This window comes from Cyrtonyx montezumae, unplaced genomic scaffold (genome assembly GCF_038088225.1).
Source record: "Cyrtonyx montezumae isolate F1298 unplaced genomic scaffold, pur_monq_1.0 scaffold_51, whole genome shotgun sequence".
Lineage (NCBI taxonomy): Eukaryota > Metazoa > Chordata > Aves > Galliformes > Odontophoridae > Cyrtonyx > Cyrtonyx montezumae.
In genome coordinates this window covers 1,086,092-1,111,739 of record NW_027072058.1, presented here as the reverse complement: position 1 = coordinate 1,111,739, position 25,648 = coordinate 1,086,092, and the positions used below count along the sequence as shown (strand labels likewise).

The 25,648-nt window shown below is 46.6% G+C and overlaps 1 protein-coding gene across 1 annotated transcript; it reads left to right on the top strand.

Moving 5' to 3' along the window:
* The first annotated feature begins 8,741 nt into the window (after positions 1-8,741).
* On the top strand, positions 8,742-20,332 carry SIN3B (SIN3 transcription regulator family member B). Its single transcript, XM_065748861.1, has 19 exons — positions 8,742-8,840; positions 9,233-9,339; positions 9,882-10,035; positions 11,007-11,270; positions 11,568-11,711; positions 11,936-12,058; positions 12,537-12,626; positions 13,057-13,175; positions 13,513-13,720; positions 14,392-14,508; positions 14,828-15,066; positions 15,668-15,851; positions 16,067-16,661; positions 17,146-17,315; positions 17,681-17,854; positions 18,086-18,178; positions 18,466-18,560; positions 18,949-19,153; positions 19,491-20,332. The coding sequence occupies exons 1-19, from the start codon at positions 8,742-8,744 to the stop codon at positions 19,719-19,721; spliced, it is 3,411 nt and encodes a 1,136-aa protein (XP_065604933.1). The 3' UTR covers positions 19,722-20,332.
* Positions 20,333-25,648: the final 5,316 nt, after the last annotated feature.

The following is a 25,648-nucleotide window of genomic DNA, read 5'->3' as shown; positions in this document are numbered from 1 at the left end:
TTTTCATTGACCTTTTTGATGTCTACCAGAACAACAAACTGTTTAGACACAATCAATGTGGAAATTGGATTTCATGCTCAAGGAAATTAAATGGTCTTTTATGACCCTGATCTAATTTTTCCTAGCTCCTGCATCTGCCATGTCTCCAAATAACGTGACATTCTATAAGCAGTGAGGATGTCAGCTGTCCTGGCCAAATTCTACTCTGAAATTACATTTTTCTCCTCCAAATTCCTTCTGATTCTTAGTGAACGGTCACTTTCTTAACTAAGACTTTGTTTGCAAGACCTCTGAAGCTGGAAAATGCTCTTAAGTGCCATCTATTGGCACTGTTACTATTTTAAACTGTTTTGTAGTGTTGCTGCTCTGTTAGCAATTGTGTGTCCGACCTCCAAGCTGATTGTCTTTACTTGGGAAAGAAGCATGGTTTTGGTTTGTTTGTAATCCTGTGGGATATAAGAGTATGTGAGTGTATATAAGTATTTATTACTATTTATTTATAATTGCCAGGGCACCTAATTAATAGACCTGAAACCTAAAACTTTGCATCTTTATAACAGGATTGGAATACTTGTAAGTAAAGGCCTAAGCTGTGCTTGAAGCAGTGACTTTGGTGTGCTCGTGGGCAGCCTGAACACTTACTGTATGCTGGAGAAAACATTTCTTACAAAGTGAATTAGAAAGGCTGAAGAAATAGATTTCACACCAGCTGACTGAAAGTACATTTATGGGCTCATAAGAGAACAGCACCTTAAGAAACAGAGTTTCCTTTGTAGGTCCCTTTTTGCCTAACTACTGATCTGTGCCCTGCGAGGGAGGGAGAACGTGAAATGCCTTGCATGGCTCAGGGAGCAGTCAGTCAGCTTGTTCATGTTCTGCTTAATGAATGCTGGCTTTTAGACTAGTTTGAAGCTGTTCCTATAACTGATTTTACAAGTGTCATCTTAAGCACTCATTCTGAGGTGGTTTTTATCACTAATGGCAGGGATCACTGCAGTGCTTGGGGTGTAGTGCTGGGCTTCCAGCTGAGCAGCATCACCGTCCCCAGCAGTAAGGCTTGCTGCTGTCACCTTGCAATGGAGAATAGAAATTCAAGGATTCATGAAAAGTAACTGGGTTTTTTTTGTTTGTTTTTGATGTGTGTCCCTACTCTGGAATTGAAACTCTGATGTTAAGTTTAGAGAAAAGAGTAATTGTATACAACCAGATCAAAGCCAGTAACAGAGGTCAAACAAATCAAGGGTTTGGGTTCTGGAAGTGCCTTAACTTAGTGAGTTTCCCTCCAGCAGAAAACAGCTTCTACCTGACAACAGTCTGGTTTTGCAGATACTAGTCTACAGAAACCTGGTGTATCAGTAGCACGCGTGAGACTCTGCAGAATGGTTTATGAGATGTCTGATTCGAGGGGAATTCTGTTTTATAAAAGCCCTTAACAAAATAAAAATTGTGAAGTGACTCCAATTGTCCAAAGGCACTTGAGGAACTGAAGTGTTTCTTTTACTCTCAGCAGTCTTCGCACATTCCTCGATCTTGCTGAGGTCTCCTTGACCCAAGGACAAAGTGATTCTGGTTGCACTCTGACATGTCCTACAAGTATATTTGAGCTTGTTATAATTGGAAGCAGTATGGTAAAGTATCCATTGCTCTCAGTGTCAGTATCAAGGACTCTTCAGGGGAGTATTCTGTACATGGTGACTGTCTTTTCTTTTGTGACTAAAAGATGAAGGAGGATATTCACTTGGGACAGGTATGTATATATCTGCACACAGTTCTAGCTTATTTATATGGAGTTTCTGTGTTTAAAACAATCAAAGAAAGAAACAACATAGCTTCTAACTAAGAACAGAAAGGAGAAATATTCTGAGATACCTTAAAATTAAAGCTCTGTATATCTTTAAGGCTCTCAGTCTGGACTGTGACTACTATCAGACAACTGCCACAAAGAGAGGTCACAACTTTCATTTAGTGAAGCCCTTCATAGTGAGAGATAAGGAACCTTTCTTGAATTTCCATGGCTCAGCACTGGTACAATTTCAGCCAGGCCTCCTTCATTCCAGCTAGCAAAGACACTTCTTTCAGAAGGAGTGGATTTTAACTGCTGCTGTAGGGGCACAGGGTTCTACACAGCTTCCACGCTCCTGGGAAGCTCTTAGTTACCTGCTCACACTTCTTCCTTAAGGCTTTCCTGCAGCTGGAATGGGAACATTGCTGGGCATTTCCCAGCGGGTCAGTTAATTTCTTCCATGGCACACGGAAGGAAGGGGCTCCCTACATGAATGACTGAATGAGGGACCTGCAAAGGGCTCTTGATTTTTTGATGGGTTTCACTTATGCCTCCTCAAATCTAACTCTGAAAATGTTAATTAGTGCTCCTTACCAGAACAGCTGAGAATTTAAGTTGCATTGGAATGTGAGATTTAATACCAATAGAAAAGAGGGTCTGTGCAAGTCTTACATTAAGAACAAAAAAACAAAAGCAGTAAAATGCTTCACGTGGCTTAACCATTCTGCTCTCCCATGACATCCATTTCAGCCTTGCACAAATTTTGCTCAGGACCTAGATAGGATAATAGACAAGAGAAGGCAGACAAGAGCGTGTGCTTAAAGTGCTTTGAAAAATCCTGCCATGTCTGAAGAGTCCCATGCTGTGCAGAATGTTCCCAGCTCCCAATGCAGTGCAGGGTATGAGAGCTGCGTGCCAGGGCTCAGACTTCCACAGGGCAGATGTCATTGCCTTCAAAGAAGTTCTCATCTGATAACTCCTGATACTAACTCTAGTGAGATGCAGCTAAAATTAGCAACAGGTTTAATCCTGGGAGAGGCCCTAGTTGCCCAATGGAAAAAGCAAAGTGTTTCATCTGCTGCTCTCAGCATTTCTTGTTGATTGACAGGTTTCCCTTTTCTTCTGCAGACAGACAGCCAAACCAGCACCCACAGCTTTCAGCACTGCAGATGAGCTCTACAGACAGGGAAAGCTCTACTGCTCTTAAAAGTCTTTGTAGAAAAGAAATAATAAATATTTTTGCAGGAAACATACATTATTCTTCACAGTAAATGACCTGAGAGACCACAGGAGAAAACTTCCACATAAAGAGCTTGTGTGAAAAAGGGCAAAGCCAACAGTGGGCTGAGCTAGAGGGACTGTGTTCTTGTTCTTCTGTAAGGAAAAGCTAATAAAATGGGTTTGGATTTCAACAGAAGCCAAAAGTGTGCTCCTCACTTGGTGACACACAGAACTGCTCCCAGCTGAGCTAAATCCTGTCCTGGCATTGTCTGTGCAGGCAGAATCGGAGTGAGCTGTGGGGGACGGTGTCTCATGGGGCAGAGGCAGAAGGAGGTGAGAAAACAAGTTCCCATCAAACAGAGCCTGCACTGCCACTGTGACTCACAGCTGGTACTCACTTCACCTCTGAGGTGAGGTTTCTGACAACAATGAGAAACGTATCACTCTGATAGTGTTAAGATCAACATTTGGGAACAGCTTTGAGTCTGCCCTCTCTTTCACAACATGCACAGTATTTGCATTTTTCACACATTCTCCATGGAAGAAATACCACTGAGGGTTTCTAGTATGTGACATTTATCTGTTTCCTTTATGTTCTGAATGTAGGGAGGATTTTTAGAGCCTGCAACTGTAATCCTTTAGGAAGAATCAGTAGAGATAATGATTTCATCTTACCTTTAGGGTACAGGTAAGCTGTAGATGTGGAATGCAGGAAAACAGGTCCGATACGTTTGAAGGCTTAAACGTTTTTATAGCCTGAGGAAATCCAGAATGGCCCTGGAAAAGATTTGTTTGGTTGATTTGGTTCGGTTTTGATTTGCAAATTGCAGAAACTCCCTGCTCACCAGAAAGCAACGCACTGCATTCCTGCAGAAGCTGTTCTGCCTCCCATTAGCCCAGTTCCCAATTCTCCTCCACGATGCTGGCAATCTCGACCTCCCAGAAATGACTGCTAGCTGGGGACTTCAGGTCCAGCTGTAACCAACTGCCTGAATCAGGGCATCTGTTGGGGACGAGGGCTGCTGTCATCAGCACTGATGACAGGTACATGCAGTGTGAGGTACACACCATGCATCGCAGTGCTGCTGAGACACATCCCAGGGCTCAAGTACTGTTTTGATGCCGACAGAACAGAAGGGGTATTACATATTCCTCCATCGATACCTTCCACTCTTGGTTTGCCCCCATCCTCCAGACTGTGTCTGCTGTCACCTCTCCAGCGTGGTGTATTTTAAGCACCCTTAATGGAGCTGACATTTTCCTCCACTACATCGCTGGTTTTGATCACAGAGGCTTGAAGAATAGTCTAAAAACACACGACTTCAGAGTCCTGATGTCTTAGATTAGATCGAGACCAATGTAGGCTAAACCCTCATGCAGGCTCCCTGTAATGTTAGTTTCTTGCAATAAGAGGCTTCATCTCCCTGTCTGTTTGATTTATGATAGATTAGGATGTTGGTTAATCTCTTCTTGATTAATCTTCAGTCATCCAGCCAAGTATTGTGGGCAAAAGGAGCCCATTACATAAATACACATTACTAATTTTTCTTTAATTATCACTCTGTATGCCAGAGGGATACAGAGGGATAGACAGCAGCCTCTTCAATCAGACTTCAAGAGAAGCAGATGAACTCAGCCTCTTGGGAAGTCTTCTTTCTTCTCTCTGATTTCTATCCCATTTGCTGTTTTGCTGTTTTTCGTGAATTATTAAATTTGGCTTTCTATCTTTTCCCATGTGCATGTCTTCTGGAGTTGGTACCCCACTCCATTTGTAATCACAAGGCAGAAAGTATTTATTGTGCACAATTTAAGCCAAAGCCTTTGACTCAACTCTTTCCCACACCATTTGGCAAGGGCAAATTGTAAAAGGGAACAGGTATGCTTCTGGGTGTTAAGAAACCTCCTTCAAACAGCTGAGTGCCTGAGCCTTATATGAAACAAGCAGTGGTACGTTCAGCTGATGCTAAAGTACAGAGAGAAGTACTTCCAGAACAGCCATGGGCAGCCAACAAAGGGACCTCAGGTGTGCATAGCATTTGGTAGGGAGCACATCTTGTGCCCTCATAGGAGACCAGGTGACAAACAATAGCTGTCCTCTCCAAATACAGAGAGATGCTCTAGGATGCATCTTAGTGCAGTCAACCATTTCCCAATGCTCCTGTTAAAACATCTGAAATTTCCCCAAGATTTCCTGAGCAGTCTCAGCTGAGAACACAGCAGGTCGAGCAGCACAAGCTTCAGTGCAGACACACACAGATCTGCTCTGGGGGAAGATGGTTCCTCCTCTTGGCAGCCCCCCAGCCTGGTCTGTGTCTTCGTCAGCTCAGATTTTTCAGGTAAATAAGCCAAAACGTCCTGAAGTTGCAAATTCATCAGGCACTTTCTGCAGGAGTCTGCAAGCTGTTACGCTGTGGTGACACTGCTGCTCAGGAGCAAAGCTTGTAGCTTCATTTCAAGTGGAGTAAGTGGAGGTACTGCACTTTATCTACAGCTTTATTCTGTCGCAGAGATACAACCACAGAATCAGCTATAGAGATTGGAATTCACATGGGCCTGAATGCAAAGCAACACAAGCACTTCCCATAACAACTATAACCTTGCTGAGATCTAATGCATTATCCCATGGGTACTACGCTGAGAGCTCGCTTCCTGCTGGCCAGCAGTGCACACACCACTCCCAACACAAGGGCCCCCTCTCCTTATCCAACACTGGCACAGACTTCATCAGTGATCGCTTTTCACTTAGCACAGTGCCAAGGAAACCTGCAGATACAGCCATTCCCCATCCTAATTTTAGCACTCCCTCCTGCACTGCTCCACCACATGATCAGCTTGTGCTAGGAGTGTTTACATAACTTCAGGGAGAGAATATTCCAAGGAATATTGAAGGAATTGTACTCTGACACGATAACACGTGCATATATGTGCTTCCCTTTCCTCCTAATGTCTTAATTTATTTTAAAATTCACATGGGCACAAGTCTGCAAATCATCTAGAAACCACAGTCTTACACAGCTTAGCTGGAATGCCATCTACCTAAAACTCTACACAGGTAAGATGTTTAGCAACACAAGATGCATTTTTAATGTAAAGATCTTAAAGATAGATGAACCCCAGACAGGTGTGCACACATGAGCCAGCTGTGAACCCATTATCCCTTCAGAGCTGACAGTAACAGAGGTTGTGTGTATTAATAGCAGACTTAAGAGGAAGGTAAGAGATATTCACGAGGCAAGAAAGACAATACCATTTCTTGCTCCAAATTTGCTTCCTGCCCAATACCTCAGTACTAAGGGGGTTTTCTTAGCAGCTAAGGAGTGAATACAAATTCCCCAGGCAAAGAACCAGAACTGAAAATGCCATAGCAACCAGTAGGAACAGAGGCAATGTGCCACACTGCAAGCTGATACCTGCTCCTTCTGTTCACTCCTCCTGGCCTCAGGAAGCTGCACAGCAGCAAAACACCTCAGCATCCTTGGAGCACTTTGGTGATAGCCCCGCATGGAAACCCACACCCAGATCTTTAAGCCCTGCAGAATGGGAGAGGAAGCAAACACACCTACAGAAGGGCCAGGTCGCTTCCTTGAGCTGTTTTGGTTTCAGAAAGAGGAGGAAAGCTTTGGTGAACAAAAAGAATAAATATAGAGAACATGCCATCCCAGAGAGCATAATCAAAACCACAAGTAAACAAACAAGCAATTAAGTATTTGTACAAGCTGTATCTGATTTCCCCTGAGCCACTCCACCTGAGGCCAGCAGAGACCACAGTTAGAGTGCCTTGAGCTCACCAACCCGAGCTCCTGCAGCTCAGAGATGTGGGCTGCTCAGCCCAGAGCAGAGGCACTGCAACCACAAATCAGGTGCATCATGGCAAGCTGTATTGTTGTCCTAACCAGAGCTGAAGAGCAAGTCTAATATACACAGAAGTATTGGCCAGGCTGCTTTTCTCTAAGCTTTCCTATCCAGAGGTAATTGGGAAGCTGTGCCAGCAGTGCCTCAGCTGGTTCAGCATCTGTCCCTACCTCGTTCTGTTTGGATTTCTCCAGCCACCTAGGGGCCCGTCCATGCAATGCTCACTGGACTCCTCAAAGGTAGGGCTAGCCCTGGGGATGGCCATGGCCCAAGGAAACATCTAATCATCCATCTGTTATGAACAAGATCCAAGGAATATTATAAATAAATAGAGCAAGGAGGAGGGAATGTGTATTTCTCTAGAACTACCATTCTGCCCGTGAGCTTACGCAAAGGCAGAATAAAGGCCTATTTGCCTTTGTGCTCAGTCATGCACCAGTCCCACTTGCAATTGCTTCAATAAATGGGAACAGAGAAAGTGGGTCATTTTGTCTCCAGGACAACAAAAGCACACACTGACCTAGATATGTCTGAGGGAACCTAATCTTGCTCTTGGCACAGACTAAGGGGTTCAGGCAGTATAAGGCGTTTCCAGTCGGGGGAGCACAGCATATTAACAACCTCAAATTGTTTCTTTTTTGTCTGCGGTATCAGGAACTGACTTCCCTCTTTGTGTCTCACAGCAGGCGTCACAGTGATGGCACTCAGTTCTCATTACCAGCTGCTGGTGGCAGGTTCCCAGGATGGCTCAATGCTTGTCTGGAACATGGAGGTTATTGAGATGCTGCACACCCTCCCTGGGCTCTCTGCTGAGCATTCTTCATTTCTTACTGTCAGAGAGCTTCTTTCATGTCTGAAAAGAGCTTCGACAGCTCGGCCATTGCCTCCTAGCCACCAGCATTCTGCCAATTGCTGAAAGCACCAAGAATCCCTCAGTTTGTTAATCCTGCTCTCTTAATGTATAGCTGAGGTGAGGTGTGTGTAAGTATTTGGAAAAGGAACCTGTGCTGTCTCGGCTGCCATGGATCTGCACATCTGGAATTTGATTTCTGGCAAAGTTTGTTATCCAAGACACACGTATTGAAGAGCAGCTCCCCAGCACCTTCACGTGGATGAGAGGCACATGACTGTATACTCTTCCTCAGACACAAAGCTACAGCCATTCTTTAAGTATGCTGAAAGAACGAGTGCTTTAGGAGCTACAGCCACCACAACCGAGGCTGTGCACACAAAGGGCAGTGTTAGGACCAGGAGACTTATTTCTCCCTGCCTTTGCTTATGTTTCAGGCTGGTTCCCACTGCAGGCAGCACTGTGGGCACCACGAGGCTGGGTCACATCACCCGCGAGAGGTTCCTCTGTCGAGCCTGATTCGTACCAGCAAGCCGTCCCAGACTTGCTCGGTGCTGTGAAAGCAAAGGTGCATAACGCAAAACAGCACAAAGAGCCGTTGCTCATCCGTCCTGCTTCAGAAGTTGGGCGTCACAACGTACACCTGCCAGCCCTGGCCGGGGCTGCCCACAGCTCTGGCGCCTCAGCACAGCCCAGCGCTGTCACGAACCACATGAACGAGCGCGTAAGAAAAGCAAATAACCAAAACCAAATAAAACCGCCGCTTGAGCCAAGCGTACCACAGCGGGCGCTCCGATCCTTCATCGCAGCCCCACAGCAGCCGAGGGGCGGCCACGGCGAGGATCCCCCCACCCGTCACAGAGCGGCCCCGTCCCGCCCGGCGCTCACCGCCGCTCCCCGCCGCTCCCGCTCTCAGGGCCGGAAGCGGCGCGCGAAGGTTCCGCTCCGTGCCGGGCCGGGCCGCGGCGCCGTGCGCGCTGACGCAGACGCTCCGCACGCGCTGACGGGGGGCGCGCGGCGGCTCCGAGGCCCAACATGGCGGCGGGGGGCGGCGGCCGGGGGGGCAGCGCCCCGCGTTGGGGCGGCGGCGGCGGCGGCGGCCGGGCCGCGGCGCAGGAGAAGCTGCCGGTGCATGTGAGTGCGGAGCGCGGCCCGCCGGGATTCGTCCCCGTCCCCTCATCCCCCGCGGAGGGCGGCGGGGAGCGGCCCTGGCCGCCCCGCCCCGGTCCGGCGCCGAACCCGCCCCCGGGGGGTTTGCGGGGCGCCCCTCTGCCCTCCGCTCCCCGGGGTTCCTCCCGCCCTCCTCCGCCACCTTCGGGCCCTTTCCCCTCCCCCGTTACCGCGGCCCCTCCGGACCTCCGTCCTCCCCTGTGCCCCCCCCCTCCCCCCCGGTCCCGCAGTGCCGGTGCCCTCAGCCCCCGCTCCGGTACCGCGGCGTTCCCCCGGGATCTGCGCCGTGGGGGTGTCCCTGCTGCGGGCCTCCGCCGCGCCCCCGGGCCTGGGCCTCACCGCCATCCCACCCGCAGGTGGAGGATGCGCTCTCCTACCTGGACCAGGTGAAGATCCGCTTCGGCAGCGACCCCGCCACCTACAACGGCTTCCTGGAGATCATGAAGGAGTTCAAAAGCCAGAGGTAAAGCCCGGTCCCCGCACCTCGGGCCGCCCCGTGCTGCTCTGGGCCTTCCCGGGGCTGTCTGTGCCTTGGGGGCTTCCCCAGCCTTCCCCCCCATAGTTCTGCCGTCCCTGCTGGCCCAGTTATGCACTGGAGATGAGGGAGGAGGCATCCGTGCCACTGTTGCCATCCACTTCGTTGTTTTCCAGAGCAGAAATCCACAGGAAAAGAACAGTCTGTCTTTACATCCCACTCTGAAATGGAGATCTGGAAAAGCATATGAAGAATCTTAAGTGTATTGCTGAGAACTCTCAGCCCTTGTGATGGTGCCCGTTTTGGGAAACCTGCACATTCTTATCATTGGAGAATGATCCCAGTGGGGGGCTGCAGTGAGTAGTGGTCCTTCCTTCTGCCTGGGCTCATTCCTAGGTCTGAAATTCCTGGACTTTCTTCTTGAGAATGGCGTCTTTGAGAAGCCAGATGCCTGACCTGCCTCTGTAGTTTTCTGCACTTAAGTTGTATTTCTGATGTAGGTACAAGTAACAAATTCTTCTTGATTTTAGCATTGACACACCTGGAGTCATCCGACGTGTTTCACAGCTGTTCCATGAACACCCTGACCTCATTGTAGGATTCAATGCTTTCCTCCCTCTGGGATACAGAATAGAAATACCAAAGAATGGGAAGTTAAGTATACAGTCACCACTGAATAGTCAGGTAGGTTATAAAGCTCATAGCACTCCAAGTAAATCCTGTTAATATATGGCTACACACATCTCTTGCACACTTTAGACTATATACATATGCATTTATTGCACGTTGCTAAAGATCTGACGTAGTTTTTAAGATGTGGTAACAGCTGCAATATGAATTTGAACGTTTATTCTCAAACCAGTTGTTAGCTCAGCTTGCACTAGAATGTTCCTGCATGAAGTGCCACTGCAACTCCAGATACTCCAGTCAGATTTGAAAACTGAGATTTTAACTGAACAGACTCTCAATGTACAATGTGTAGTGACACATTTAAAAAAAAATCCTGGAAGAATCTCATTTCTGATCCTCCAGTGAGAAACTGAGAAGTTTATTTTTTGTCTGTTGCCTGAACACGTCAGGTGTTGCCATCCCTACCATCCTGCAGTGGAAAGCATCTGCTGTTCTATAGCTGGATACGCATTGGTTTCTCCTATTTTGTTGTTATTGTGTGACTGTGGAGGCTGAAATAGAGCTATTACTGAATTCTGCCAATAAACTTGTGGTTTAATGCTAATTAGTAGCAGTACATATCTTTTAGATCTCTCTGTTGCTTGGGAATTTGGCTTCTTGGAGCCTTACATTTTAATATGTTTTTTAAAACTGACAGTTCCTCTGAAATAGAACAGTGCTAACAGAAACTGCAGCACACATTTCTTGGTACAACCTCTCGAGTTTTGATTGTGCAGGGACAGTCAAAAGCAGGAGTGAGTCAGATTATTTATCAAGACAGATATGGCTTTTGGGTTTGATTTTTTTTTTTAATCCATGGTGTTAATAGCATTGGTAAGGAAATGTATTAGCTAATTAAACTTTTTTTTTTCCTTATTCCTTTATGTGGTAATTTTTTTTAGCTAAACATTGAAAATACTGATGCTAGGTTGTAGTTGAACTTGCACCTGTGTTTCAGTACTGTCTTGTGTGTCTCATGCCACTAGGTGCCCTCAGAGCCTGTTCCCAGTGCTCTCCCTGGCAGTGGGCTGCTGTTGCATTACTCACAGGAGAATTCACACAACCACAGTGACTGTACCGAGGAGTTTAGGCATCAGCTGCCATACAAAGAAGATAAATCCCAAATTCCTTTGGAGTCTGATTCTGTAGAGTTCAATAATGCTATTAGTTACGTGAATAAGATCAAAACGCGCTTCCTTGACCACCCGGAAATTTACAGATCCTTTTTGGAAATTCTGCATACTTACCAGGTAAAAGGCCTTCAATGAGAGATAGACTGTGGGTTTGCAGTGTGGCTGCTCGTGAAACACTGCTGAACAGTTCCCAAGGCTCTGTCCAGCAGCTGCCTCGTAGATATTTATGTGAAATGACGGAAGAGTGAAAACTGTAGGACCTCCTGAGCTCTGAGATGTAATGTCCTATGTGATAGGATGCGCTGCAAGAGCCTTGAACTGCCCGATGCTTATATGAAGTTTGTGTTACATATTTTTGTGGCTGCTGTGAGTCATGTGTTTGTATCTGTTTAACATCTGTGCATATCTTTCCAGAAAGAGCAGCTTAACACTAAAGGTCGACCCTTTCGAGGCATGTCAGAGGAGGAAGTGTTTACTGAAGTAGCGAATCTGTTCAGAGGACAGGAGGATCTGCTCTCTGAGTTTGGACAGTTTCTTCCAGAGGCTAAAAGGTCTTTGGTATGTGTATGCTTAGAGCAGGGCAGAATATTTAATGCTGCCTGTTAATATGTAGAATGCATTACAGAAAAACGTACAGCCAGTAGATGAAATTTGCTTCTCCTCATTGCTTGGAGTTTCACAAAAGAGCTCACTTTAATGCATGCTCTCTGTTCAGATAAACAGGATTTGTTATTTGTACAGACTGAGGAGAGAGCATTGAAATGGTTATTTATTTTCTTCAGTTCACAGGAAATGGACCATGTGAAGTGAACAGTGTCCAGAAAACTGAGCATGAAAAGAATCTTGAACACAGCAAAAAACGATCCAGACCACTGCTCTTGCGACCCGTTTCTGGCCCAGCAAAGGTATCTTTCTGCAAGTGACCTCATATTACTCATTTTGTTTATGTAATTCCTTGGGTAAAGTTGTAATGAGCGGTGACTTTGAAGTATGTAGGTTAGGTACAAAGAAAAAAAATCAAAAGTGTTTTATAAATAATAATCTACAAGGAAAGCAGTTTTTAAAATTCTGAAATGTATATGGTAGCACGTTGAGTACTGAGTGTCAAGCCCTTAGGTGTGGAGTATTCGTCCCCAAAAGGGTGAATTCATCACTTCTGCAGAGGAACCTTTCTCTGGAATTCTTCCTGAGTGTGTTTTCTTCTCCTTAGCCAGGAGTTGTTTGACAGAGATTGCTGGGAGGACTTGACATAGCCATGCTGGATTACTTTTTGGGAAACACCAATTATCAGTCTTTGCAGAGAGCTGTTCTGTGTCAGCGAAGTGGAGTTTGGTAGCATTTGAATGACCACATATTAAGTATAACTGTTTGGTCTTTTAACAGAAGAAAATGAAACTGAGAGGTACCAAAGATCTGTCAGTAGCAACAGTGGGAAAATACGGAACGCTGCAGGAGTTTTCATTCTTTGACAAGGTCAGTGCTTGGCCTGTTCTCACATTGTGGGCTTATTGTAAAGCACCAATGTGGTTACTATTTAGTTCATTTTTTATTTAATCTGTGTGTTAGCACTTAGCAATTGCCTGACTTCAAGTGGCAGAGGGAGACAGACCGAGGAAAAAGAAAATAGATGGGTTTGGAAGAATGGAAACTGATCATTAACCTTTTCCTCAATGCTTGTCTCTGACACATATGTTCTTCTGTACTTTGCATCAGTATTTCCTCATAGTAACTATACATAGCTACTAAATTGTTTTTTGAAACTGAGGCTTTGGGGGAATTACCTCTTTTTATGTTGCAATGCAAGTAGAGGTTGGTCTCCATACCAGCAGTTCAGACTCCTTAGATATGAGCACTAATTAAAGGTGGCATTCGAGTGGTCTGATAATTTCTTTCCAAACTGTAGGTGCGTAGGGTGCTGAAGAGTCAGGAAGTCTATGAAAATTTTCTCCGTTGCATTGCTCTCTTCAACCAGGAGTTGGTCTCTGGCTCTGAGCTGCTCCAGCTAGTTACGCCATTTTTAGGGTAAGTTACTGATTGCCATTTCTGCTGCGTTGGCCTTTTTAAGCCTTGCTCTGTTAATTTGTGGTAGGCACTGTGAACTTTGTCACCGAAGCTTTGAATTCAACATCAGAAATACCTTCTAGGTAGCGTGCCAGCAATGCAAAGCTAATCCACAAGGAGAAATAATAAAATTGGAATCTTTAACACGTGTAGATGTTTACCTGTGTAAATCACAGCTCTTGAGGAGCATTTTGGGGAGGAGTTTATTTAGATTTCCCACTTTTATGACAGGTATTAGGCACCCTAAGACCGTCAGAATGAAATAACACAGATCATGTGTATTTGTGTTTTTCTGAAGGAAATTTCCAGAGCTGTTTGCACAGTTCAAGTCCTTTCTTGGTGTGAAAGAGCTTTCTTTTGCTTCTCCACTGAGTGACCGATCTGGGGATGGCATGAGTCGGGAAATAGATTATGCTTCCTGCAAACGCATTGGATCAAGTTACCGTGCTCTCCCAAAAACCTATCAGCAGCCAAAGTGCAGTGGAAGAACAGCCATTTGCAAGGAGGTACTTTGGGATCATCCACTAAATCCCTGTATAAACACTGTACTTAATGCAATTTGAAATGGGGCAGATAGTAGTACAGCTTCTGCACGTGGATTCCTCTCTAACTCTGACTATCCATCTTTAGTCTTGCATCATTTATTCATCCAATTCATTGAAATAAGAGAGTCCAAATTCAGCTCACTAGATTTATCTGAACACATCTCAAGTCATTTCTTTCAGTTTAATCTCTTTTTGGTGTGTGTGCATACACAAATTTATTTGTATAGGCAGAAAAGAGCATTAAAAGGATGGAAATGATTTCTCTAGCAGCGGACTCTAAGCTTTAGAAGCAGAGTTTCTCCTGAAAGAGCACTGTGAGCCAGTGTTGTGGGCACTGCTGTCACTGGGAACAGACATCTACTCCCACTGTTCCCTGCTGTCTCCTTTACTGTAATGATCTCTGTTTTGAGAGAAGATAGCGAAGCTGCTTTTGAACTCTAATGCATTTCTGTGCAGACCTTTAATTATCTGGGAGTAGTCACAACTAAGTGTTAGCTAGGCTGAAACTGATAGTAGAAACTCAAGGATCAAGGAAGAACTGTGCAAGAATAAAAGAGAGAAGTGCCAGACCTCCTGTAGCAGCTCTGGGCTCCTAAGGCATTGTTCAGTGTTGTACCTTTGCACTCTTGCAGGTGTTAAATGATACCTGGGTTTCATTTCCATCCTGGTCTGAAGACTCAACTTTTGTCAGCTCCAAGAAGACTCCTTATGAGGAACAGTTGCACCGCTGTGAGGATGAGCGCTTTGAGGTACCCCTGCTACTCAGCTTCCATTCTCCCTCCTCAGAAAGCAGAACTTCTAGCCATTGAGGATTCTTATGAACTAATCACTGGCCAAATACTGGAGGATTTATTAGTGTTCTCTAGTTTGAGCTAGAGTTTTGTGTCTCCCAATTGCTTAGAGTCTAATAGTTGTTTTAGGCACGAGTCCAGTTCTGGAAAGCATGTCTGTAAGAAGCCTTGCTGGAGCTTCTTAGCTCCACCCAGTGGGCAGCAGACCTGAGCACTGCTCGTCTCCGTTTTCCTGCTGTCAGCATTCTTAAAAAGTGTCTTTGTGGACTCTTAACAGTTGGATGTTGTCTTGGAGACCAATTTAGCCACAATACGTGTTCTGGAGAGTGTGCAGAAAAAGCTGTCTCGGCTGACTCAAGAGGATCAGGAGAAATTTCGGCTGGATGATTGTTTGGGAGGAACATCAGAAGTGATCCAGCGCAGGGCCATCTACCGCATCTACGGTGATAAAGCACCAGAAATCATTGAAAGCCTGAAGAAAAACCCAGTTACTGCAGTTCCAGTTGTTCTGAAGAGGTAATTCCCATTCTCCCACACTCACCTGGCATCTTTAGGAAACCAATACAGGATTGTAAAGCTTGTTTTTGTGTGCTTTATTTTTCCTGTGTTTTTTCCAGTGAGTAATTTCTTACTTCCTTAAAGTACAGAAATAGGAAATAAAGTAGATTTTGTTTACTTCTGACAAATATCTTGGCAGCTCATTAGAATTATCTAAAATATCTCAGTAGCTTATTGAAAAATGCTTCTGTCCTTATTTAGAGTTCTCAGACTGTGTTTAAAAAAATACCATGTTTTTTAGGTAGCTTTGGGACTGAAGTACGACTTTTAAGTCCTCCCTGCTTCTCTGTACTGCTGATGTCTGTTTTGATGTTTCTGAGTACTTCAGTCATCTATTTTTTTTAAACTAAAAAAGTCTCTGCAGTGCTGAAAGGTTCTGTGAGATGATCTCCAATAAGAGAGTTAAGGTGTTGGAAACTCTTGTGGGTTTCTAGACTTCCTCCCGAGCGTTTTTAAACAACTGCTTTCTGTAGACACTGCTGTAAAGAATAGTTTGTCTCCAGTGAAGGTGCTTTTATTTATGTCTTTTCAAACTGAAGTAGATTGTACATTTATGCAGATTGAAAGCAAAGGAGGAGGAGTGGCGGGAGGCCCAGCAGGGCTTCAACAAAATTTGGCGTGAGCAGTACGAGAAAGCCTACCTGAAGTCCCTTGACCACCAGGCTGTCAACTTCAAACAAAATGACACCAAAGCTTTGCGCTCCAAGAGCTTGCTGAATGAAATTGAGAGTGTCTATGATGAGGTATGTATGCTAGCAAGTAATTAATTCTGTTTATCCTTCGTTCATAGCATCGTCTGAAGGTTCACTCCGTGCCTGGGATCTTCTTGAGGTGCTCTGAAGAGTTCTAAGTCAAAAATGACCCAAGCATAGTGTTAATCCTGGCTTATTTCTTCTGGCAGGAATGGCTCTTGAGCATGGAGTGGAAGGATCTTTATCTATTTATCTCTTGATTACAGCATCAGGAGCAGCATTCAGAGGGGAGAAGTTCATCCACAAATGAGCCTCATCTTATCTTTATCTATGAAGATAAGCAGATTTTGGAAGATGCAGCATCTCTTATCAGCTATTATGTAAAACGTCAGCCTACCATCCAAAAGGAGGATCAAGCAACCATTCGGCAGATAGTGCACCACTTCATACCTGAGCTGTTTTTCTCTCAGCCCCCTGAGCACAGTATTTCTGAAGAATCAGCGGATGAAGACAGAGAAAACCATCAGGGGCAGAACCTGGATACTCCAGAGCTGCGGAAAAAGCATGTGCCTGGGCCTCCAAGCAGTCCTTTGGAGACAAAAGCAACCTTCTGTGATGTTACAGCTGCTGAGGCCCATAACACCCTGGATGATGTTTACAGTCTATTCTTTGTCAATAACAATTGGTATTTCTTCCTCCGCCTTCATCAGACTCTGTGCTCAAGGCTCCTAAAGATTTATCGCCAGGCACAGAAGCAGCTTCTAGAATATCGGACTGAAAAAGAGAGAGAGAAACTCCTTTGTGAGGGGCGGAAAGAAAAGACCAACGATCCAGCCATGGAACTAAGACTGAAGCAACCAAGTAAGAATACTTCCTGACACAGTCCATTCTTTATGTTCTGGTTGTTACTGCTAGATTGTTTATATCTGGGTAACTGAGACCAGCAGGCAAGGAACGTAGAGGTACAAACCTCTGCTCTATTTGCAGTTCATGGATTCAGCTGATTTGGCAGGACAGCATGTTTGTAATTTGTCCTTTGAGGGCTTTCATGCATAGTTCATAAGATCCCACAAGCTCACAGCTGTCAGATGTTCCTGAAGTGTCTTGTGTTAAAGTGTTACTTAGATTTAGAATGTGAAGGGCTCTCTGATGAAACAGTTAACCGCTCAAAGCAGTCACAGAAGAGCTTGAGGAAAAACAGGCTGTCAGCACTCCTTAGAGGGAGCTCTGTAAAAGTGTTCCCAGTACTGAACGTGGTGGTTCTCATGGAGTGCTGTCCTGTACACATACTGACTTTACCCTTCCTCTTGCATGTAGTAAGTGACTGCTCTTTTCCCCTGCCCAGGTGAAGTGGAACTGGAGGAGTACTACCCTGCGTTCCTGGATATGGTGAGGAGTCTGCTGGATGGGAATATTGACCCAACACAGTATGAGGACACACTAAGGGAGATGTTCACTATCCATGCCTATATTGGCTTTACTATGGACAAACTGGTGCAGAATATTGTCCGCCAGGTAATTAGTTTGATTGATGACTGTGCTCTGTGGAGGTCAGACAGCTTTTGCACAGCACCCTGTAATGCAAGAACTCATAGAACTTTCAGCAAATATATAGAAGTTAAATTAAATCTACACAATATTTGTCTTCTAATTGTAGGGTTTTTTGTTGTTTTTTATAGTTAGGCACATTAGCTCCTTGCACTCTTTTGTTCCTTGTATTGTGAAATAATGAAAGGGAAAATTAAGGGTATCAAGTCTCTGGAGTTAAAACTTTGGTACTTTGTGGGTTGTTATGCTGAGTTTTGTCGTCCTTTCATAACACACTGATGTTAACTCTGGCCCAGACTTGCTAACTGAATTCTACCCTTTTTTAATGGAAGCTTCACCATCTAGTGAGCGATGACATCTGCTTGAAGGTTGTTGAACTCTACTTGAATGAAAGGAAGCGAGGTGCTGCTGGAGGTAACCTGTCCTCTAGGTGTGTCCGGGCAGCAAAGGAGACCAGCTATCAGTGGAAGGCTGAACGTTGCATGGCAGATGAGAACTGCTTCAAGGTGAGAACGTGCTGCCATGAAACTTCATAAAGTGACTGTACTGCTTCACCTGGGAGAAATGAGTTGGAAAGCTCCACAGAAATGAGTTGGAAAGGTCACAGTGTTGGGAGACAGCAATACAGAGAGAGGGGTGTCAAAAACAGCACAGTGAGGTGGCATACTGACTTACTGAAAAGCCTTATTGTTGCTTATGCCTCTCCTGTTCCTGTTCTCCTGTTCACTTCATTACAGGTGATGTTTCTACAGCGGAAAGGACAGGTGATCATGACCATTGAGCTTCTGGATACAGAAGAAACCCAAACAGAAGATCCAGTGGAGGTCCAGGTAATAGTAAGGTGATCATGGAGTCTGCTGCACCATGGAAAAAGTAGATATCAAGAATGCTTTTCAGTTTTCGTGATCTCAGATGTGAGATTATGCCAGGAGGATAAGCTTATCTGGGAGGTATGGTTGTTGACAGGAGTGTATGTTAACAAAACAATTCCAACAAATTATCTTGGGATTGGGTGGGGTTCCAGCAGCTTCTTGAAGACCAGCTGGAAATAAACTAGTCTTTTGCTGCAGTGTTTGTTTTGAGAGAAATCTTGACTTGAAATTAGTCTCTCTTGCAGCACCTTGCTAACTACATGGAGCAGTACGTTGGGGTAGAAGGAGCTCCGAACAACCAGAATGATGGCTTCTTACTGAAACCAGTTTTTCTGCAAAGGTGAGCTCCCTCCCTCTCCTGAGTCATACCTGGGGCAGCTGGTCCCAATTCCTCTGACCGTGTGGCAGTGACTGTGGGGGATGTGCTGCACTACAGAAATGCACTCATCTCTGAGGTCCAGAGGAGTTCAGTGTGCTGAACAAGAACGCAGAAGAAAAAATTAATGACCACTGCACTGAGGTGTGTTCATGATGGAGTGGGACTGCCTAAGCTGTCCTTTCTGGAGGGAATCTGAGGTCTAATTTGTTTCCATCTCAGTAACTATTAGTTGAGAGTCTGAAAACTAAACGTGGAAGCAAACATTTCATACTTGTGCTGTGGACTCTGCTAGCTTAAGAGAGTGGGTAAAACATGTGACAAATGCTTCATAATCTTTGTTTTGTTCTAGAAACCTAAAAAAGTTTCGCAAGTGGCAGTGTAAGCAAGTGAGAGCTCTGCGGAGTGAAGTGAAGAGCTCCTGGAAGAGACTGATTGGGGTAGAGAGCGCCTGCAACGTGGACTGTCGGTTCAAACTCAACACACACAAAATGATGTTCATCATGAACTCTGAGGATTACATGTACAGGCGGGGAGCACTCTGCAGAGCCAAGCAGGTGTGTCTGCTTTTCCTCTCTTGGAAGCTTAGCGATAGCAGAGAGAGAAGATTTCAGCCAAAGGACAGGTACTGGTAAGAAGACTTGTGGCTGAGTTCCTTCAGACTACACCCAGAAGTTATTCTTCTGTGTTGGGTGAAACGAGGAAATGTTCTGTGCTTTAGTTTGGCTTAGCAGTCTTTGCAGATTTCAAAGGGGAGTGGCTGATGTTAAGAAATGGAGATCTTTAAAGGCAACTGGGTGGCTTTTGTTGGTGTTGTGTTGCAGAGCACGCCTGTCTTGGACATACGAAGAGGTGAAGGCTCTCTCAGTGATTTTTCTATCATCCTGCTTTCAGGTGCAGCCAATGGTGCTGTTAAAGCACCACCAGCAGTTTGAAGAGTGGCACAACAGGTGGCTAGAAGAGAATGTGACCATGGAGGCAGTAGATGTCGTTCAAGATTGGCTAATGGGAGATGAAGATGAGGAGATGGTGCCCTGTAAGACAACTTGTGAGACAGTGAACGTCCATGGAGTCCCTGTGAACAGATACAGAGTTCAGTACAGTCGCCGTCCAGCTTCACCATGAGGAGATCTGTGCCTGGGACTTGCTGGTGAAACACATTTACTCTGAGAATAGTGGTGGGAATGCAATGTATGTATTAATGGTATTTATCCAAACAGCATTTTACTTTGGATTATAATGTATTTTCCATATGGCATAGACTTGTCTCCTTGCAGTGTAATCCTCCAGTCGTCATGAAGAGACCTAACAGCTTTAAGGAAGAGGGCTCTTGGCATTGCCACACACTTTTTAGTAGTTTCCTAGCCTTAGGCCACTGCTGACCAGCCAGCACAAGAGCACAGAACGAGTGGGCCAGGCTCCTGGCAATCTGCCACTGCTGGCTTTGTGGGACAGGAGGAGTTGGCTGGTGCTTGGCAAATGCTGGCAGCTGCTTCTACTTTGAAAAGTTCAGCGTGCCCTATCTTCCTGAATTCGTGCCATCTTGGAGCCTGCAGAACTCTTCAGTGTAACCTCCAAGTGCCAGCACGGCACTGGTGGCCGGCCTTGCTGCGGGCTGCTCCGTGATCTGCGTGTGCTAATAAGGCAACAAATGCAGTGTTTGTTACTGGTGCTCCGCTGTGAATATGTCAAAACTGAGACAAGGGTGAATGGCACATTGATCAGTCTGACTCCTGCTCACCGACCGAGTGTGAACTGAGGGGCAGGAGCTGAGCTGCAGTGTGTGGTACTGGGTGGCACCGAGCCGAGGCCACGGCCCTGCCTGCAGAGCACACCTCATTGCTTTGAGAACTGCTGACCTGCTGCAGACTGCCATCTCAGATCTGAAGCTGCTTGGAGTGTGTGCGTGGAGAAGAACATCCCTTGCGAGGTGTGCTCTGATTATTTCTGGTATTTGCATGCTGACTGGCAGCCTCTGGGGACTGCGGACTCTGCTTTCCTCGGTGTGTGCTCAGACTCTGGTTACACTGGGTTGTACCACTGAAATAGCAGCAGTAGGTGGAGCTCCTGCAGCACTGGGTGTACTCTGCATCTGAAGTTTTGTCCCAGATATTCTGCTGTTTCTGCTAGGTCAGCACAGATGCTGTATTTGCAGTGACACACGGGAGTCTGTAATGGGAAGGATTAGATCCAGCCACAACCACTGGAGCTTTTCCACCAAACCACCCGTACTTCTACCCAAGCTTTTTTGAAATGGAAGCAGAACAAACAAGTAACCAGAACACTGCATCAGCTGTCTGACTAAACGAGGTGGCAAGCCAAGGAAGTTCAGCCGTGCCTGTCCTGCAGCCCCACTGTGACTTTGCTGTTGTTTTTGGGGGCTGAAGGCAAGCACACTGTCCTGGAGTGTACGACAGACCTTGTGTCTTGAGGCAGGTCCAGCCTCCCTCAGCTCCCCCTCCAGCTTTTCATGGCTTTTGAGGGAATAACCCCCCAACCTGGAGACGTTTTTTTTTGTGGCTTTGATTTTAGGTTATCATTTCTGCCAGACCTAAATTGCAGCCTGTAGAGTTTGTACTGGGTTATTTCCACTGCACAGTGTTGGGTTTTGCAATTTTCTCCCTTGACCATAGAAAAATTGGCCTTTGGGGTACATTTAGTACAAAACTGTACTGATTCTTTGTCTTGTTTGCAAATTAGTCTGTGGGAGGGAATGAAGGAGGCCAGTCTTTGGCATTTGTGGCCACTTGCACAACCCCTGCCAGTGGAGAGCTTCTCAAGAACTCATGTCCTCATTGCCTGAGCCTCTGCTGAGTTCTGGGTACTGCACTGAGCTGGAGGGTCCTCCCCTGCTCCTGCAGTACCAGGCAGAGGACACTGTCCACATCGATATGGGAGAGCGAGGTGGGGAGGGGAGCGAGCCCAGTGCAAAGCACAGCATCCCTTTTTCTTCCAGTCAGCTCTGCAGAGTGCACCTCAGTCCTGTTTGCCTCTCTGCTGTCTTCCAGTGGAGATGATAACTGTGCCAAATTTTAAGGTTTTACGATTCAGAAAAATGTTTACTAGACAATAGGTTGCAACTCGTGGCTTAAAATGCATTTGATTCCAGGTGTCCCACAGCGTGTGGGGGTGTCACACCCGCGTGCCATCCTGTTCCATCTCCCCGTTTTTAAGTGTACTTGAGGTCTTTTTAAGCATTCTTATTTTGTAAACTTTAATTTATAATCTTGAACAGATTACGACAGCGTGTGCCCTTCGTCGCTGTGCTGTCAGAGAAGCAGTGGCAGCAGAAGATGTGGAGTGTTGGGATAAATGGGCAGCAAGGGCTGAGAGCAGCTTGCTGATGTCTGAGGGTTTCAGCTCAGCTGTTGTGTATCTGCGAGCACAGCCTTGGATCAAGAGTTTGTTCTTCCATTTTTTTTGAAGGATCTTTGCTTTTGGGCTCATAATTGCTTTGCCAGCTCTTTGAATGTAGGGTTTTGGTTTTTTTTTTATATATATATTTATTTGCACATTCAAGTAAAATAAAATACTGATTTTAAAAGTCTGCAGGTCTTAATGTTCCAAATGTGCTTAAGATCTAATTTAAACCTTCTGCCAACCCCCAGAACTGGTTGTTCTGCACCCGAAACCGAATTTCAGACGGTAGAAAAATGCAGTTGGAAGGCTGGATGGCTCTGCCCTCCAGCAGTTGCAGGGAGCAGCGTGCAGCTGGATTGAGCTGTGTGCCAGCTCACTTCCAGCAGGCAGCAAATCTTTAAACTGATGGGTGTGGTTGAGCGCACTGTGTAATATGAAAGGGAAAGGTCTGCTATGTGCAGGGGGCTCTGCACTGCCAGGACTGCTGGAGCACAGCCATGAGGTGGCACAGTTGTTCCATGTGGAAGTACACTTCAAAAGAAAACAGCCCACGGAGGCACTAACACACAGCTCTGAGCGTGGGTTCATTTCTAGCAGCACTTTTGCTATGAGAGGTGTGGCACAAAACCAAGGTCCGGGCCAGCACAGCTGCTCGTGTGCTCCATATGACAGCACAAGTGCAGCTCCCAAATCTATCCGCACAGCTGCTCCAGGTTAAGACAGTACAACCACGAAAACCACCCCCACCTCCCCAAATTCCTGGGTAATAACATGTTGAGCTGCATTCCCTGGGAGCTCTGCTCACAAACGGATGTGTGGAGTTCACAAACGGAGCTGTAGTGATGTGACCCAGATCTGATAGGAGTTTCCTTTACGTCATCCTCAACACTTCCGTTGCCATAACAAAGGGCAACTCCACTTTCTGTGCACAGGGACCTCCACTGCTGTTCTCTTGATAACAATCCTCTGCTGAATAAACACTATGAATAATTTGACTAAAATGATGGCAGCGATGTCCCAGAGGACACGGTGTATTTCACACACAAGTGTCCTCTTGGAGGTGGTGGACCTGGCACCTCGAGCTGACATTGCCAAATTCTGTTGGAGCTCTCAGCAGCTGCACCGTCACTGGACAGTGGCACAGCTTCGTGGTTGAAGGATGGAATACAAAACAATGGTTTAATAAATGATGTTAAGAATTGCTGAAGGGAGCACCTGAACAGTGGAGAAAGGTGAGGAGGGGGAGCTGGTGGCCGGCAAGGGCAGGAGGTGCCCCAGGCAGGAGGGCAACCCCCATGTGCCACCACCTGCAGGGACAAACCTGAGCAGAGGGGACCCTCCTTTTGTCCTCAGTGGAGGTTTTCTGTGCTGTGATTTGGTTAAGGCTGCGATGCTCACACACGCGGTGGTTGGGAAATGCAGCACTGCATTCATGGAAAATGTGAGGTTGTGCTGACAACGGTGGAAACGCTGCGTGCTGCTGGCTCTGCCCCGAGCTGCTGGCTCTGCCCCGAGCTGCTGGCTCTGCCCCGAGCTGCTGGCTCTGCCCCGAGCTGCTGCCTCTCATTGTGCAGCAGAGAAGATGAGCTCAGCCAGGACTCAGCTGCACCAAGAGTTCTCTCTTCACACCTGCTGCTTTGCAGCTGAGCTGCTGGAACAGAGCAGGAATCCAAGCCCTGTTATGAGCATCATCTCAAAGTCAGATGAAGCAGGCCCTAAAGGGAATGTTTGGGGCAGGGCAGGTGCTGCTCGTACCCTTCCTCACAGCTCTAAAATCCTTCCTCTGTGTTCCAGTCCTACATGCTCAGGGTTCAGTGCTGTGGAAGCAAAGAGCACTTTCTCGCAGGAGATACCTATTGCACAACAAACAGCTTTAAAACCAAACCATTACCCCACAGGGAAGGGAGCACATGAGATGTTAACAAGCTGTGACAAACCTCTGGCATGAGAATTTTCATGCAAGCTGTTCTGCATCTAAAGCAATCACTGAAGATCACACAGCATCTGAAAAATGAAGGATGGAGCAGTGAATAACCTCTCCCTGCTCCACTCCAGAGACCCGTCCCTAGGAAGCAGGGCTGTGATTTGCACACTATCTGAACCTGATTACGGCTAATTTTTTGCATACAGAGCATGGAAAAGATCCTGGTTGAGGCATGGAAAATATGTGGCCGCATGAGTCATGTTGTAATGGTTCATAAATCCTGAGAGAATCACAAAAGCAAAACATCTACCATTGCATCTTCCCTGTCCCTGCCAGCGGAACCCCACCTCTCCACACGCTCAGCACAGGGATGTGGGAATACAGTGAAAGCAAAGGAAATAGGATCATTTTCTCCTTGGAATAGAGGAATCTCATCAAACAGCAGCCAGGCTAGGATTTGCAGCTTTCACAGAAGAGGCCATTCATAAGCTGAAGAAAAAGAAACGAACTGCTCCTCAGGTTGCCAAACCAAATTTACAATTCCTACTGCCCAGGCTCCAGCCCCATGATGGAGCAGCAGCCCTGACCCAGCACCCCACACTGTGCCCTCATTGCTGGGAAGGGCCCACGAAGGTGAAGGGAGAGGATTTGGGACGTTTGGGCCTTATGCTCCCAAGGAGGTGGAGAAGGGGGAACCAAGCAGCAATAGACCTTGATAACATCTGCCACCATAAGGAGTCCCTCCTGCAGCTCCCCAGAGCCATCAGGGTTGGAAAACCAGAGCCACAGGGCTGGAACTGAGTGACCTTTGCAGTCCCTTCCAACTTAAGCCATCCTATGACCCTACAGCTCCGTGCAGGCAGCGGGCTGTGATGAACAGGGAGTGCTCTGCTCTCCTAGGGGAGCTGGGTGGAGACCACACCACTCTGCAAAAACGCAGCTCTGTGTGGGCATGACCGGCTGCAGTTCACTATTATCTGCCCAAGCAGAGACTTCCCCAGCCCACATCAGCCATGGTCCATGGGAGGGCTCTGCTCTCCCAGCTCCTGCATATCAGCGGAAGCACCACATCTCCATCAGGCTGGGACCTCACTGCTTATCTCTGTGCATCACAGCACGGGGCGCTGCTTCCTTCAGATGCAAACAGATCCACCTCCTGTGGCCTTTAAATAACCTCTGCAGCAAGATCAAGGATGGAGAGAAGCAGGATCAGAAATAAAGAAACACAACCGTGGAGGGCTGAGCCCAACATAGAGACTGTGGGTCAAAAACCAAACCCTGAACTGTCCCAACGTGAGACAGCCCTGTGCAGCCCCAGGAGCTGGGAAGGCTGCAGCCCTCCAGCACTCTGTAACCATGTTTGGAAAATGTTATCCCCACACACTGAGCCACTGTGGGAAAGGACCTCAAGCACCGCTCAGATCCCTCTCAGGCAGAAGGATGCTGCGGGACACGGAGCCCAGAGGAGTTCCAGTGAGGTTTACACACTAAACCAAATTCAAAGTGCTTCAAATGTGACCACTTTTGTTATTTTCAGGAACAGCACAGAGCAGGGAGGAGGCCCAAATGAGTCACTCGAGCTCTGATAAATGATCCCTATGGGTCTGGGTGCGTGCATCCCCCCAGCTACGTCTCTGCTCAGACCACGCTGGCTCTGGAGATGCCGTGACAGGATGAGCCTGGTGCTTCCGAGCGTTAAGGACTGCGAGGAGGAAATACGTAAGCACGGCCACTCTCAGGACCTTTCCCAGCAGCACAGCTCCTGCAG